This window comes from Indicator indicator, chromosome Z, assembly GCF_027791375.1.
Source record: "Indicator indicator isolate 239-I01 chromosome Z, UM_Iind_1.1, whole genome shotgun sequence".
Lineage (NCBI taxonomy): Eukaryota > Metazoa > Chordata > Aves > Piciformes > Indicatoridae > Indicator > Indicator indicator.
The window spans coordinates 62,653,078-62,670,014 of NC_072053.1; the positions used below are offsets into that span (position 1 = coordinate 62,653,078).

The 16,937-nt window shown below is 38.4% G+C and overlaps 1 protein-coding gene across 1 annotated transcript; it reads left to right on the forward strand.

The window, feature by feature from the left end:
- The first annotated feature begins 1,401 nt into the window (after positions 1 to 1,401).
- Positions 1,402 to 15,999, forward strand: RIOK2 (RIO kinase 2). The gene is made up of 10 exons (XM_054397380.1): positions 1,402 to 1,548; positions 2,181 to 2,319; positions 3,189 to 3,305; positions 4,220 to 4,395; positions 5,987 to 6,075; positions 8,745 to 8,936; positions 9,317 to 9,409; positions 10,326 to 10,847; positions 11,719 to 11,815; positions 14,701 to 15,999. The coding sequence occupies exons 1-10, from the start codon at positions 1,483 to 1,485 to the stop codon at positions 14,860 to 14,862; spliced, it is 1,653 nt and encodes a 550-aa protein (XP_054253355.1). The 5' UTR covers positions 1,402 to 1,482; the 3' UTR covers positions 14,863 to 15,999.
- The last annotated feature ends 938 nt before the right edge of the window (positions 16,000 to 16,937 follow it).

Below are 16,937 nucleotides of genomic sequence, written 5' to 3' on the forward strand. Positions count from 1 at the left end.
GTTGTTTTTTCTTTTTGTTTTGTGTGGGGTTTGTTTGTTTGTTTGTTGGGGGGTGTGTGTGCTTTTTTCCTGGTTTATCACCTTTAGATTATAGTAATCAGCAGTTTGGCAGAAGGCACATGGGATGAAACTCACTTATTAGACTTGTGCACGCACAAATGATGTACAGAATTTCAACACAGTATATGCCATTCTTCCACATAATTTCTTTTTCACTACTTGAAGAACACTCCATCACAGCCTAGTGCACTGCATAGTTAATACAGTTCAGATGTTTATGTATGGTTTGTGCCTGTACTGCTGGCAACTTACTACCAGAAAAAAAAGAAAAAGGACAAAAATACACAGAGCTATCATTGTCGAAACTTTTCTCAACAATGTATCAAGGTTTAAGTCTATAGATACACTTTCCACCATTCACAGACCGTTTGAAAGAATCTGGAAAACGCAGTAGACAAAGTTCTCCAGATGTATTTCAATCACAACTAGCTCTATTACAAATCAATTGAGAAAAGGATGTCCAATTTTTCATTACTGCTGCACCACTGTAGTCTGATACACAATGAAGAATAGTTACTAACAAAGCAGTAAAAGCATTTCCTTTCCCAGTTAGTAGTAAACGTGAGTTTAAGCTTGGGACAGAGGGGAAGAACCATTCCAGGTTTCTCATCGAAAAAGTGTAATGGTATTGTTGGGGGTTTTTTTGATTGGTTTGTGTGTGTGCGTTTGTGATTTTGTCCCATTAGTACTTCTATTTCTTTTAGCCCTACTACCGCGCATGATAAATTAAAAAAACAAAAACAAAAACAAAAAAACAACCAACCAAAAACCACCGAAACGCCCTCAACAGCTACGACACCGCCGCGGCTCGCTTCGCTCTGTACTCAGAGGAAACAGCACGGTAGTGCAACACCACCCTACACACAATTCGCCCATCCCTCGCACTACTTCCGTAGCACCTCACATACTCTCCGTGCCCGGGTTGTGCGCAGGTGCAGTCGCAGTGGAGGCGCGACTCTCAGGGTGAGGCAGGGGCCAGCCGTCACCGCGTCCCGCCGGCGCTCCGAGGAAGCAGTGCTGAGACCAGACAGCTTCCTAACCTGCGCATCTGAAGAGTGATCCTTTCCTGGAAGTCGGTCTCAGCAGATGCACACGCCAGCCACTAACTCATTCGCAGTAGGGAAAGAGGTCAAGCCCGTCTCGGAGTAGAGGTTCGGAGTAGAAGCTTGCTGTGTTTTGATTTCTAGCCGATAATGACTTAGTGACGAATGAAGGACTCACGTCCTCCGGCGGAGGACATGAGTGTATGCATCATGTATCTGCCAGGACCTGCAGCAACCTCGGCCTGGGAGGTGCCTGCTGCAGCGATGCCGAGCGTTCTGCGCATGTGTTGGCCTGGTGCCGTGTTGCGTTTGGGTTAGAGAAAGTTGTCCGTTTCCTTTGGAGTAAGAAGGCCGCTAACTTGCATTGGCCTCAGCGATCATGGGGAAGCTGGACGTGGTGATGCTTCGGTACCTCTCCAGGGATCACTTTAGAGTCCTGATAGCGGTGAGCCTGTGGGGGGCCTGGCTGAGGGAACGGGCCACTGCGGGGAGGAGGGGAGGCCTGCCTAGCTGGGCGCTGCGCCCGGAGTTCCGCATGGCCGGCTGGCTAAGTGGGGTCGGCCAGGTTCCGTGCGCGGGTGGGAAGGGCATTGCAGGTAGTGGCTGCCCAGTGCGATGCTGTTAACAGTTCCTCCACGTGTGCTGATTGTATTTGGCACACTCTCTGACGAGGAGCGAACAAACGTTTACGAGTGCATAGCATGCTGCCTTGGCCAGCTCTACGATAAGCGCAGGCCGCAATTTGACAGTGGTGAGAGCAGGAGTACCTAGTAGAAGGGCAAACTGAGTTATGACTGTGCAAGCATGATAAGAGTCTCATTTAAAAAATGAAGAACAGCTCTTTCATCCACTCCTGAAACTGAGATCTAATTAGCTGTTCATTTTCTGGCCAGTACAGTAGAAATTTCAAGCCTGAGTTACACAAAGGATTTCAAGGGGTGGAGATCCGCATTTCAATTTAAAAAAATAAAGAAAAAGTAATGAATGGAAGGTGATTTTAGTCTCAAGTGAGATCTGATATTATTTCATTGTTGAACACAGGGGCTAACAAGTTTTAATTTTATTCACTCTTTTTAGGTGGAAATGGGCATGAAGAACCATGAAATAGTTCCTGCTAGCTTAATTGCTTCTATTGCCAGCCTTAAACATGGTGGCTGTAATAAGATTTTGAGAGAGCTGGTGAAGCATAAACTTCTAGCTTATGAACGAACTAAAAGTGAGTTTGAATTTTTTGTTTGGCTCCCTCTCTCATTCTGTCCCCAATGTCTCACAGTGGTACTTGCAGAAGTACCACGGCTTGACACACATGAGCATCCAGACCATGTGCTAGCCTTATCTTGTTTTGGACCTACACTGGAAATATGGAGTTGTGCAGCACCAAATGGTTTAGCTGTCTGCTGAGCTGCCTATAAAAGCAGTGAAGAGATGAACAATTGACTCTTCTTTTCTCAGGCCACCAAAGTGATAAAAAAATAAGAGAGTCATCATTTAAGGCAATATTTCATTCCATACAGGCAGGAATCAACCCAAATGTTACAGTCTTACAGTACACAAGCTGGAGCAGAAAAGCCTTGTACATTTTACCCCCTCAAAAGCAGCTACCAAAGAAGGTTTTGTTCTAATGTGACAAGTAGTAGTTTGTGCAGGCCTTTCCCTTTTCCTTCTTTTTAGTTGCACCTGGCTTTGCAAACACTGTAGAATTTTACAGGAAATTCTTACCCATTTTGTCCCAGTTCTTTAAAACATTAAGGGTCACCCTAGATCATCACAACAATCCCAGATCCCTGCTGTGCCTCTTACATGTTTATCTTCCAAAATGCTACCTGGCTTTTCCCAGGCTATTCAAAGTATTGCCGTTACCTCTGTTTGAGAAGAGCTAGCCCAGTGGTCAATTTTCATAAAACTTGAAGGAACTGAAATGTCTTTACCATTCTGCCAAATTGGGCTGATATTAGCCAATGAGTGGAATATTGCTTGGGTATTGTGTACTGCAAGCTGAAAAAGAAACTACTAAATTGAGACATATATAAGAAGTAATGTATACATAATAAGGACTGAAATGGTTTGTGTTTTATTCTTACCTAGCTGTCCAGGGTTATCGGTTAACTAATGCAGGATATGATTACCTTGCTTTGAAAACTCTGTCTTCCCGACAAGTCATAAATTCTGTTGGAAACCAGATGGGTGTTGGCAAAGAATCAGGTAATAAGAATGTTTTAATATTTTTTTTAAGGAAATACAGTTGTAATTATGCAGGTTTTTTGCTAGAAACTAGGTAAATTTTCCTCTGGATAGTCACATCAGTTAGTCTGCCGAGCCCCAAGATTTATGGGTCACTTGTTGAAATGTTATGTGAGGCTCCTGGCCTGTGTCACTCTCCTTTAACCATTTTGTCTGATTCTTGGTTTATCACTTAAAACAGTGCTTCCCAGGCAGATGCTGTTTGTCTCATGCTTTGTGAGGAGTTTTGAAGCATTTTTGCAAAAAGATAATTTAATCTGTTTCATTCCACTTCAAAATAAGTAAAGTAAAATAGGCTCAAGACTATGGCAGTACTGTCTTGGTTCTGCTTATGTTCATGTAGGTCATAATTTGAACATAGCATGTGACTTGTATAATTGTAGGATGAGAAGGGGATTATTTGGGACAGATGGTAGAGACTAAACATAGTCTAATTGTTAACATTGTTTAGTTGAGAGGCTGGTCCTTTGGGTTTTCTGTCCACTTATTAGAAAGAAGATGACTCTTCCAGAGTGTGATGAAGAAAAAACAGCATCTGCCTTAGATTTCTGTTAAGGAGAGCTTATATTTGTTGGTTTTTGTGTGAATAGCCTGGAGATGTTAACCTGAATATAGAAAGCTGAAGATTTCATACTCTCAGAGATGTTTCAAAAGAGCATGCTCGATGATCACATCGGTATTTTTTAATGGAGTACATATCTTGTACATATCTCTTAATATACAATATGTAAATGTAACTAACTGCAATAGAATTTGCCATTCCAGAAACAGCAGTGGTGAGAAAGAGATAAACTTGTGTCTGCACTTTTTTGTTGGATACTAGATTGTTAGTTATCATTTATTTCTTAGATCTGTGTCATTGTGTGTCTTCTTAGATATTTATATTGTTGCAAATGAAGAGGAGCAACAGTTTGCATTGAAGTTGCACAGGCTTGGAAGAACTTCCTTTCGCAGTCTGAAAAATAAACGTGACTACCACAAGCACAGGCATAAAATGTCGTGGCTGTATTTATCCCGGCTAGCAGCAATGAAGGAGTTTGCCTACATGAAGGTAGGTGGCCTTTACGCAGTATGAGCAATGGTGTAATAGATTAGAAGACGCTTTTCAGAGTATCTTTTGGTCAGTTCATAATTGCAGTATTGGTAGGATTTATGTGTTTAAACTCTCATTTATTAATCTCTTCGTTGTCCTGTTGGTCTTACAGTATACATTTCAGAGAATTTCAAATGCTATATGCCTTACACTTTGCAATGACATAATCAATCTGCAGTGGAAGCATTGAGCAGAAGCAGAGAGACTGTGAAAGGACTTCATGCTATTTATGGATAGATAATTTATATATGATTAATTCTGCTGGTTTTAATTTAAAAATCAATTGCATAGGCTTGGAAGAACATCTGTAAAACTAAGGAAATTTATAGCTACTTATCAGAATTATTATGTTGTTGTTGTTCAGTTGTCATTTCTTTAATTAATTTTTTTACCATGTTTTCAGTTGTTGCTGTGCCCTTGAAGGAAATCTTTCAGTCCAGACTAGTGTTCAGATTTGAAAAGGCATTTTGTTCTATGCTATGGGAAAAGGTTTCATTTCCACACATGTATTGCTACTCTTAGAGTTTGAGATTTTTTTGCTTGCTTAAAAAAAATGCAAATGTTATATAGTGATAAACAGTTCGTTGTGGAAAAAGATTTATTTGTAAAAAAAACTTCCCTTCTCCTTTTTGTGCTGTTCAACAATACTCTGCACATAAAATATTATTTTCATTTTTTTGTTAAAACCTTCATAGGTTCTACCAGTGGCCTTTCACAGAGAAAGAGCTTTTATCATCATTTTCAACCTCTGTATTGGTCCCTTTGGTCCAGTTGTTAACACATTACGTTGTTTGAACTTGTAAGAGTCATGGGGTTCAGTTTCCCTGAAAAGAGATTTGACTGGAAGATGAATTATGTGCTGAAAAATGATAAGTAACAAAATTAAGTGATAATTAAGTAACAAAAGCTGTAATTATGCTCCTTTATTGTAGAACTCTTAGGGAAAATTCACTGGTAACAAGATGAGACAAAAAAGAGTGAACGCTGAATGAAGTGAGTGGATCAAGTGAATGGCTAAATTTGCATTAGAAAAATAGCTTCAAAATACTGTGACCTACCTTTATTTACTTAATGTGTAGTGCTGGTTATTAATATTTAAAAATGTGTTTTTGTCATGCAGCAACTAAGTATAAATCAACTAGTCAGGCAAAATTGTATTGGCAGCAGCTCACTGTGGAATTTTTTTCTAATGGCTGACATCCATTCCCAGTTCTCTGCTGTTGATGCTTGGGCTAACAGACTCAATATGATTGTATAAGTTTTCCATTCTGTTGTATTTTTCTTCCAGATGCATGGCATTTAAACTCTAAAATACAGCAGTGCACTTGGTGTACAAACATACAGATGTTGTTTGTCTTTTCAGTGTAAGTTCAAATGGCTGTTGCAGTCTTCGTTCTTAAGCAGGTGATTTTGTGTTTCTAGTTTGAGTAACATTTGAGTAATGTATGCTGCTTTCACAGTAATATTTGTTGCTTATCTTAGATGGGAGTTTGTCAACATATCTAATGTATTCTTAACCATTTATATTTTAGTTTTAATTTCTTTCCAGGCTTTGCATGACAGAAATTTTCCTGTCCCAAAACCTATAGACTTCAACAGGCATGCAGTTGTTATGGAACTTATTGATGGCTATCCATTGTAAGTACTGAATCTTGAATTCTCTATGTTACAGAAAACCTAAAAATTTTAACATCAGGCTTAGGGTTTTTCCTTGTCGTATGAGTGAATTCTGACTTCACCATGCTGAATAATGCTCTCCAAACCACACTCACTACCGTTCCATTTAGTTGTAGTCTCTCTTCTCTTACCTCTTTATTCAGAGAAAGTGTTTCTTCCTTAGTTCAAAGAAAGTGGTGAAATAGAATAACTTTTAAATTAAGGAATGTGTCAGAAGAGCAGAAGAGCCAAATTTGACTTAAGTTTTTCTTTGTCTACCTACTTTATTTCACATCTCTCAGAATAGTTGAAGTTGAAAGGGACCTCCTGAGGTCATCTGGTCCAATCTCCCTGCCTGAGCAGGGCTACTTAGAGCTGATTGTCTAGGACCATGCTGAGGTGACTTTTGAATCTCTAAGAAGGGGAGACTTCAGAACTTATTTGGGCAACCTCTGCCGGTCACACTTACAGTGGAAAAAGATAGATCCTGTTGTGTTGCAGTTTGTGCTCCTTGGCTTATGTCCTGCCACAGGAAGCCTGTCTTTGTCCTCTTTGAACCTTCCTTAAGGTTTTTAAGAACATCAGTGAGATTCCCTAAGCCTTCTCATCTGTAGGCTGAACAGTCCGATATTTCACTTCCATCCTTTTTCACATAGGAGTGATGTTCCAATCCCTTAATCATCCTTGTGACCCTTTGCTGGACTGTCTCCAGTATGTTCATGTCTCTTATACTAGGGAAGCCAGAACTGGACATGGTACTCCTGGTGTGCCCTCACTTGTGTGGAATAATATGCTTTGTCTAGTGCAGCCAAGGATGCTGTTAGCCACCTTTGCAGTGAAGGCACATTCCTGGCTCATGTTCAACTGAATGTTGGCCAGGACCATCAGATCCTTTTCTGCCAAGCTACTTTCCATCTGTGAGCTGATTCATGAGGTCGTTCCTCCCCATGTGCAAGACTTTCCATATTGAACTTTATGAGGTCCATGCTCGCCTATTTCTCCTTTGGAGGTCCCTCTGGATGGCAGCTTCATGACCCTCAGGCATATCAACTATATTCTAGTCATCTGCAAACTCTGCCCCATCATCCAGCTCATTGCCAAAGGTGTTAAACAGGACTGGAACCACTTTGGACTGCTGCGTTATGCTGCTAGTCTCTGGGCTCCATTTAGACTTTGTGTCCAGCAATTCAGGCAGTTTTCAAACCACCTCACTGTCTACACATCCAGTACTTTTCTGTGTGAGTCTTAAGGGAGACAGTGTCAGAGCGGTACTGAAGTCCAGAAAGATAATGGCAACTGCTGTCCCCTCATCTAACCTGCCAGTCACTTCATCATTCATCACAGAAATTCAGGTTGGTCAGGCATGACTTGGTGAAGTTGACTATGAACAATTTTCTTGTCCTTAATGTGCCTGACATTGTTTTCCAGGATTTAGCAGCTCTGTCAGCTTTACAGTGCTTGAGGTGAGACTTACCACTGCCTATAATCCCCCAAGTCTTTCTTCTTGCTCTTCATGAAGATAGGAGTGATGTTTGCTTATTTCTGATCTTCAGATACTTCTCCTATTGGTCATAAGTGATTATCAAGGGTGACCAAGCAATGACACCTGCCAGCTTACTCAGTGTTCGGGGATACATCACATCAGGGTCCAGGGTCCAATTTGTTTAAGTATTCCCTCAAACGACATTCTACAACAAGAATGCATCTTTGTTACTCCATCTCTTCCTTTTGGTCCCTGGGATCTGAGATTCCCATCTTGGAAGATGCCAGCTAATGACTTCCAAATTCAAAGGGCAAGTGGGACATTTTGTGGTACAGACTTGCAGCTATGAGAAATGTCACAGGTTAATTTTGGTATGAGTCTGAAAGTATTCAATGGGAGCCTGTTACAGAGAGCTGCTAGTATGGCATTGTTTGTTATTTGACTGTACATTCACTCTCATAATAACTGCAGTGTTGCATTCAGACCAAAATATTTCACATAAGAACTGTAAATGCTGATCACTTCCTGACTGCTCATGGTACAATAATTATAGCTGCCTTTTTACTTGTCTTGTTTCTAAAGACCAGCTGATTTTCATTTCACCACTTAAGGTACTTTGCTTTCTCAGGTATATGTTCAGGAATACTTTAAACTTTTTTTAATTTTATTTTATTTTTTTCTTTACCTAACTTAGTCTAGAAAATATGCTTTTGTAAAAGAAAAGGGCACAAGGTATGTGAATACGTGAAGACCTAGTTCCTACTGAGACTGTAAGGTTAGCTAAAATGGAAGAGATGTAAAAATTTCCAGATATATTATTTAAATAATGTATTTTGGCACTACATGCTGATGGATACAGTGGACATAATTTGAAATGAGAATTAGCCTGGATATAAGGAGACATTTTCTCCCATTGAGGACAGTGAGGCAGTAGAACAGGATGCTCGGGGAGATTACACAGTCTGTATCCATCCCCATAATTTTTCAAGTCCTGAGCAATCTGGTTTGATCCCCAGAGCTGACTCAGCTTGGTGGAGGCTATTAGACTAGTGACTGGAGGGCCCTTTTAACTTGAATTACCCTGGCATTCTGTCAGATGTATTTAATATACTTTGTGGTTTCAGAGTCTTTCAAGGTTCAGAATATTTTATTTTCTTTAACTCTTCAGGTGTCAGGTGCACCAGCTGGAAGATCCTTCATCTGTCTACAGTGAGTTAATGGATCTGATTGTAAAACTCGCCAGTCACGGCTTGATCCATGGTGATTTCAATGAATTTAATCTCATACTGGATAATGAAGACCGTGTCACTATGATTGACTTCCCTCAGATGATATCAACATCTCATGTGAATGCTGAATGGTAGGTTCAAATTTAAAGATGTTGTCAAATTAAATCTGGCGAGTGCCAACGAGGAAACGGTCAACCATCACATGTTTTTGTAAGCCTGTTTCTGATTCTACCGTTGTTGTCATGCATCCCAAATAACATTCCAAGTGTAGTTTGATGAATAGGTAGAAGTGACTCCTTTGGATAAATAGATAAGCAATTGCTTCGTAGAGAGAAGAAATACTTGGAAATAAACTGCATGCAGTTTGTCTCCCTACCTTTTGTCTTGGAATCACTAATAGAAACACTTTTCAAATAAAACCAGTAAAGGACAAGAAAGGTAGGTTAAAAAATTGTCATTGCATTAGACTTACTTTGATTTCGTATTTGTAGAATTATGTATTTTTTTACAGGTATTTTGACAGAGATGTGAACTGTATTAAGGAGTTCTTTAAGAAACGCTTCAGCTACGAGAGTGAGCTCTTCCCATCATTCAAAGACATCAGGTAGAAACTGTCAGATGAATATCAGTTCTATTTATGGTGTTTGTGCTGGTTTTGCAAGAAAATGGGTGTCTGTGGGGGATGCTTGTAGGAGAAATTAAAAAATAGGCCAAACCGTGCAATTTTAAATTATGATTTTGTCATTGTGATTGTCTTTCATTCAGCTGAAATTATTGTAAGTAGTTTCCAAAAGCTGAAGTGTGCTTCAAAATCCTGTACTGCCTCTTTTGCCTTTGCTCTTTCAGATCAGCAGTCCAAAAGTTTGATCCAAATAATAGATGTCTAAGAAATGTTAACAGTGATGCAGAATCAGTTTCTCCCACTTCTCAAAGCCTCTTTGACAGTTATAATGTAATGAGGTTTAATTTGAGTTTTAATTTTAAATCTATATTTAAAATGCTAGTAAATATGGCTACTGACACTTCAAACATTATTATAGTCAAAGTTTTCTTCCTTGTGTCTTTTTTGTCCTTTCTAAAAAGTAAGTTTATACTTTAAGAGTGAAGCTGTTGCAATAAAGGGGAGTTTATTTCATTGAGGACTTTCCCAAAGGGATATTGTACACTTGAATCACTCTGCCTATCAGCATATCCTTTATTCTTCTGTTTGCTTAATCAGAATTTAAACTTCAAGCCAAATTGTATTCCTGCTAAGATGCAGTAATTTCCTGTAAATAAACAGACAAATAAATGATGAAGGTGGAGTCTTCTTTTGTAGAAATCTCTTAGGTCACATTCTGTTAATACCTGAAGTTCAGCACTGTGGTGGTATTCTGTGTGTTTCAACAGAGTATATACTCTTTGTTAATAGTATGAGTAATTATAGTCAAGCTTGACTAATATTGTTAATTAATAGTTAATGTGGTATATTGTTAACTTGATTATTTATCATGTTGAAAGAAAACATGATTCTTTTGCAGGAAAGAGTGTTCTCTTGACAGAGAGATTGCTGCCAGTGGCTGTGCAAAAGAAATGGAGGAAGATGCTGAACTGTTGTACCCACCAGGTTCTGATGAGGGTGATAATACAACAGAGATACCAGAATTTGTAGAAGATGCTGAGAATAAGCTCACCTCCTTCAGAAAAAAGAAGGAAAACAATGCAGACTTTATAGATAAAGTAGGTGATTTCTCTGAAAGCAGAACCTTTAACAGCTTCATGTGTAGTAATGAAGAAGCCAGTTCAAGTGAAAGTAGTGAAAATACACTGAATATGTCAAAGTTGAGTTCAGCCCTAGAAAAAGTTGAAGAGGAAGCTGTGCTTTGCAAGTCCAGTGAAGATGCAGAGAGTTCTACAATTTCTAAGGGCAAAAACATAACTGAAAATGCTGCTGAAACTGAAAGCCAGACAGAACAAGGAGAGTTCTGTAATAAGGAAGATGAAGAAAAATGCCCTGATCTGATCGACTTGTCAACTTTAAATGAGAAATTCAGTAATTACAGGTAAAGATTCATGTTTACTGTACAGGAGTGTGATTCCTCACCCCAATAAGTGTAAATCTTCCAGGTAACTCAAAAAGACTACTCTTCAGCTATCCTTGTTTAAATTGAAGACTGAAAAAAAAAAAAAAAGGTTTATTTTGAAAACATGGTAGTTTTCTTACTGGTCTCATGGTAAGTAGCCTGTTGACTGGTAATCCATATGTAATGGTTCATAGGTAAAGTGTGACAGATCATTTGTCCATCTGTAGTAGAGAGAACAAGTCTTGGATTTAACTCATAGGCCAATCTGTTTTCTATGGTGGAAGTTTTCCACTTTTTTTCAGTTAATATTGGTGGTGAAAGAATTCTTGATGTTAAAATACTGCTTCTAATAAGTTTTGTGAATAAGTTGGCAATTTGAATGCTTTGTCTCAAAGCCAAAATATTCTGCTGCTCTTTCAGCTCAAATTAGTAGGAAGAAGCTCATTGTAATGTATTATTCAAACAAATTGTGTTGATTATTGTTCTACTTAGAAATTCCTGAATACCTTCAGGCTAGCTATTTGTATGTGTACCTGGATGCACATACCAAGTTCATACCCTCTCTCATCTGCCTTTGCTTTTTAGTACAATGAATCGTTGAAACCTTGTGCAGAACTGAAAATATTTCATGTTCTGAAGCTTCTCATAAGGTTCTTCCTTTTATATGATGTGTATTTTGAGCAACTAGACTAGTGTTAATATTTAAAATGTAAATGCTTTATAGTACTTTCATGTTCTGTAGGGAGTTTCCAGATTATATCTCTAAAAGTTAAGGCTAAAATGTAATGCTTATAGAGGCAAAATATGTCCATCTTGCTAGCAGAATAAAATATTGATTGATGTATTTTAGAAATGAAGATGGTGTCGTTCATATTGCTGAACACAGAACAAGGACTAAAAGTGTCACATCAGTCAGAAGTGTTGGGAGCTGTTCAACCATTCCAGCGGTAAATATTATTGTTAGATGTTACTGGCACGGTTTGTTATGAACTTGTTTACTCTCAGACTACCTTAAATTGCACATAGCTGTTAATACCTATTTGTAAAAATGTTCTCTAATATTAATTATATTTAAAAAGACTATTACTATGCTCCTCTCTGGTTTATACATCCATGCCCAGAGAAAAATAGGACTGATACATCTGCAGTTGTTTACAGGGAATTTTTTCTAGCACTTGCTCTCATGTGTTGCTCTTTGCTCTTTCACCAAAGCTCTACATCCGTATTAACAACTCTCAATTAGCCAATAATGGCCTGGTGTGTGTCTATGTACTAACTCTGGTTTCTGTTGATAACCACAGTATTTTTTTATTTTAGAAGCGGATGTCTGAGTCAAGATTTAATTTGGCTTTTTTCACCTCTCACACACTTTTCTGAAATATTTGTGTGAACTCACTTTAATAGTGATTTCTCTGGCAGTGTCAATTTATTGGACTTTCGTTTTTAGCAGAATTCGGCATCTTTTTTTCTTTAATCCCAGACTATATACTAACCGGTATGGCTACCTCTGTCACTTTTTTGAAATACTTGTAAAGGGAAGAAAGTCTGTTTTTTTGTTACTGGTTATAAAGTATTCTTGTACAAAACAGGAAGGAATTTTTTTCATCTGACAGCTGATCCATGATTTTTTTTTTTAATTAGGTCAGATTACATACAAGCTATTGTAAATATGTTCAGTCTCATTGTCATCTGAAACATGTGGTTTGGGGAGGATGTTAGAGTAGTTTCAGCTCTTTCATGACGTGTGTCAAAAGTAAACACGTGATTTTTGAATTTGTGTCAGTTCAAAGCATTTCTATTGTCTAATTTCAGAACTTCTAGGAGTCTCTGTCTGAAAACTAGGGGTGACAGAAGTGCATTTTTGTTCTTGGTTTTTTTTTTTGGTTTGGTTTGGTTTGTTAGTCAGACTTGTTCTTCCTCATTTACAGTCTTCATGGTCTACTCCTTGCTATATCAGTACTTTTCTAACAAATGTAGGTGGTATGTTATTCTGTAAAGCAGCCTTATTTTAAACAGGATGGCTTCTGGTGGCTATAATATTCATGGAATAGTTGGTTGATGTGTATGTAAATGTTTGGAATTTTTTTTTCCGGTAAATATTTTAAAGATATACAAATAACTGATAAAGATACATGTGTAAATAACTGTTAAAGAACAGCATATTTGCATCTTGTCTAAGATGTGTTTTACAGACTTGATCTGCTTGAGGGTAGGAAGGCTCAGCAAAGAGATCTGGACAGGCTGGATTGATGGGCTGAGTTCAGTCGTATGAGGTTAACAAGCCAAATGCCAGGTTTTGTGCTTGGGTCAGGACAGCCCCATGCAGTGCTACAGGCTTGGGGCAGAGTGAGTGAAAAGTTGTCTGGTGGAAAAAGGACCTGGGGGTGTTGGTCGAGAGCTTATTCTAGGGGATGGCATTGTGTCTTCTTAAAGAAGGGTAATGTTAGGTTTGACCTACAGGATGAAGCAAACAAGAACCAGGATAACCTGAACCAGGATAACCTAGGAATTCCCTAGCTTCTGGTCCATACAGTCTTTCCATTCTTCCCTGCCTCCCCTGCTTTGTTTTTCTTTCAAGTTTGCTGATTCAAGTGTGTAGAATTAATAAATAAATAAAAATTAGTGCTACTGACTCCTATAAAGGAAATTTTCTTGAAATTGTGCTCCTGTACACCACTTGGTAGAGGCAGTAATCATTATGTAGCTATGGAAACCTTGAATATTTAGAAGATGCATGTTTATTCTGTAGGCAGAAACATAGAATGTGTTAAAAAATATGTAAGTGCTATGTACATACCTAATTTTCTGTTCTGAAAGGATAAAAGCTCTTTAGCAGAAAAGCTTTCAAGTTATAGAAATAACAGTGGCTCTTGCTGTTTCAGTACTTTTGCTGTAGAGGCATGAGACCATTCTGACCTCGTGCCTTGCAACAGGAGTTCTGGAGGAGGAATTGTACATCACTTCTGACTGCCTGTCAGTTTAGCTGTGCTTGTGGTAAAGAGTAGTTGTTTTCCACAAAAAGTACTCAGATCTTTGTATTCCAAACTTTAGAAAACACAGGGTTATTAAAAAAAAAAAAGGGTAAAGAAAAGGCACAAACTACTGTAGGATGTGAAATGTTCTATAGGTCCTTGTTCTTTTTTTTGTTTGCTTTTTAAACTCAAAAAGCATTTGTTTAATCTTCAGGCATAGAGTATTATCAGCTTTTACATTTTTCTGGAAGGCTTGTGTTTTGCACCAAGAGGTGCTGGTCGTTTATGATACCTTCAGGAAAGATGTTTAAGATCTGTAAGGTATGATTTTAAACACTACTTACTAGATAGTTCCATGCATCTTTAGATGCTGGAAGCCCTGAGGCTGTAGGATGAACAGGACCCCAGTGCAGCATGCCATGCAGGCCTTGTCTGTAGAGAACCTCTCTGCTCAGTCAGTTGAGCTATTTTACGATTTTCTTACAAGGATACAACTCTGTTCATCATTTCTCTAGCCAAGCTGAACTGATGTTCACATGAGAGCTCCTTGCTGTGCTTCTAGGTAAAAGCAGGACCACACAGGAGGCCTAGTTGCCAGTAATGAGCAGGAGGTATCTTAGTTTCTCCTACTGCAGCTCGGTACAGGCCTCAAGACTGTGTACGTGCAGCTTAGTACAACACAGCACAGACCAGGGCTTACTCATGTTAACTGTTGTGTAGATCACCAACTTGTTGATGTACACAGGTTTTCTGGTTAGATGTATGTGTGCTTATGCTGGTATGGAAAGTGCACTATTACACCATATCTTAACACTGAATGATGTTCCAAAAGTTCTGATACCAAACTGTTTTATTTGTAGGAACTGGTGAAACAGAAGGTAAAACATCAACTTACCAAACATCAAAAATCTGCTCTGAGGCGACGGCTGCAAAAAGGAGAGGCAAATATTTATACGAAACAACGTCGAGAAAATATGCACAACATCAAGTCAAGCTTGGATGCAGCTAGTTTCTGGGGATGAGGTGTTAAAGCTCCCATAGAACATGAGCAAACTCAAAATGTGTGTAGTTGAAAGAATTATGCTAATAATCAGTAATACTTTTATATAATGCAGTAATCTCTTTCTATACAACCAAGTATTTTTCTGGAAGTTTGTAAATGTAATTCTGGTTCCTGTGACTTTGACAGGGGGATTTTGTTTTGTGTTTGTCATTAAAACTGTTGACTGTAATTTAAATTGTATCAGGAGTACTGGCTAAAGTAATTTACATCTAGTAATTTCCAACAGTATCTTGTAAATCAGCAGTAGTGTGTTTTCTTAGATTCACTTGTTTGCTTAAGCGGGAGAGAAGGGGAAATTTTTTAAACCTAATTTGCAATGATGTGAAATTTAAATTTGAAATGTTACCCTGTAATAACAGATATTTGTTTGGATTAATTAAAAATCACAAATGCTAACCTGTTAGCAGTTAGTACTCTCAGATTTCTTTTGTACCTTTACAAACATAAGCTATCCATATTCATGAAGCCAGGAATTCTTACTTACTTCTTCCTTCACACCAAGATGACATGTATAGTAATAACAGTGTTGTACAGACCTGGCAAGCAAGATTACCTATAAATGTACCTGTAAGGTTACCTATAAATGTAATTCCTCTACTAACTTAGGTAAAGTGATGAGGTTTTGGAACTTCTCTTTTCAAAAATATTACCATGACTTCTGTAGTGCTATCTCCTTGGGGTCTGAAGACGTAGAAGATAAACATGTATCTTCATTTTTTGTATTTGTTTTTTAATGTCTAGTAATAAAGTTTAATGGTGCTTATATTTAAAAAACACATAAGGAGGAAAGTGTTTGTGAACACAGAAGCAAGAGAGCAATTTAAATTTTTCTGTGTTCTTCTAACCTTTTCACTGTTGAAATATGCAATGGAGCACTGCTGGAGAAGGATAGTTTTGTAGAGTTCAAATGACTGAACTATAGTTTGGAAAATCTTGGAATCCTTTACTTGCTTGAGTATAAGAAATGAGGACTTTGGCCTTGATTTGACTGATGTGGTTTTCTGCTCACATGTTTGATGCTGTGTGCCCTTTGCCCTGTGACACATGTAATACCTTACTCAGGTTTTAGCCTGTTGAAGGTCTGCAGCGTCTGTCCTGTACTTTTGCATTCAAAGTTTTTAATTCTTCTCTCTGGAGCAATACAAAACCTATTCTTAGTGAGCAACTGTACATGGTCTTAAAACCATGGCAGGTCAGTGAAGAGATGCAGTGGGTAAGTAGCATCACAGCTGCATGGGAGTGTCTTGGTAGAAGTTGACAAAGTCCAGTGGAATCTTGCACGTAAGTGATTGCAATCAAGACATGTAGGCCAGTTCTGATACAGCTAGAACTGATTGTAGCAGGAGTAGAAAGGTGAACTAAGTGAATGTAATTGCACTTCTACTTTAAACATTATGGGAAAAAAATCTTTCCATATTCCTCTCTCTTAAGAGTCTGGTTAAATGACAGCTTATAAAGATTGATTGTCATTTGGCTAAGATGTTGGTGCACAGCTTCTAAATTAGGACCTCTGACACTGAATTGAGTTCTTTTCAATGTTCCACCATAAATCTTTCTTGGTAATTGGTTTCAAACATGTACAAACTCTGTCTGTTTAACTCAACACTGTGAGAAAATAAAGGGTTATGGAAATACTTGCTGTTTATTTTCACAATGTTCCTTTAAAACATCCATTAACTCCTTTAAGGGTATACTGATGGATGGCTGTAAGTTACCATTTTTATTTACTCTGCCAGATGAGACTCTTCTGAGATGAGTTAGCAAGGGAGGAAATAATATGCAAAGTTACATTTTATTATGTCTTTATTAAGCCTATTTTCATCTCTCAACCCACTCATCTTCCAGCCTGTATTTGTGCTTGGGATTGCCCCAACTCAAGGGAAGGACCTTGCAACAGGCTTCTTTGAACTTCTTCAGGTTTGCACAGGCCCACCTCAAACATGACAAGGTCCCTCTGGATAATATCCCTTCCTTCTAGCATGTTGACTGCACCACACAGCTTACTATAATTCCCTGACTTGCTGAGGATGTACT

Coding starts and splice junctions, on each gene's coding strand:
- RIOK2 (XM_054397380.1), top strand. CDS start 1,483: ATGGGGAAGCTGGACGTGGTGATGCTTCGGTACCTCTCCAGGGATCAC. Junction 3,306..4,219: donor GGGTGTTGGCAAAGAATCAG/GTAATAAGAATG, acceptor GTGTCTTCTTAG/ATATTTATATTGTTGCAAAT. Junction 9,410..10,325: donor CCATCATTCAAAGACATCAG/GTAGAAACTGTC, acceptor ATTCTTTTGCAG/GAAAGAGTGTTCTCTTGACA.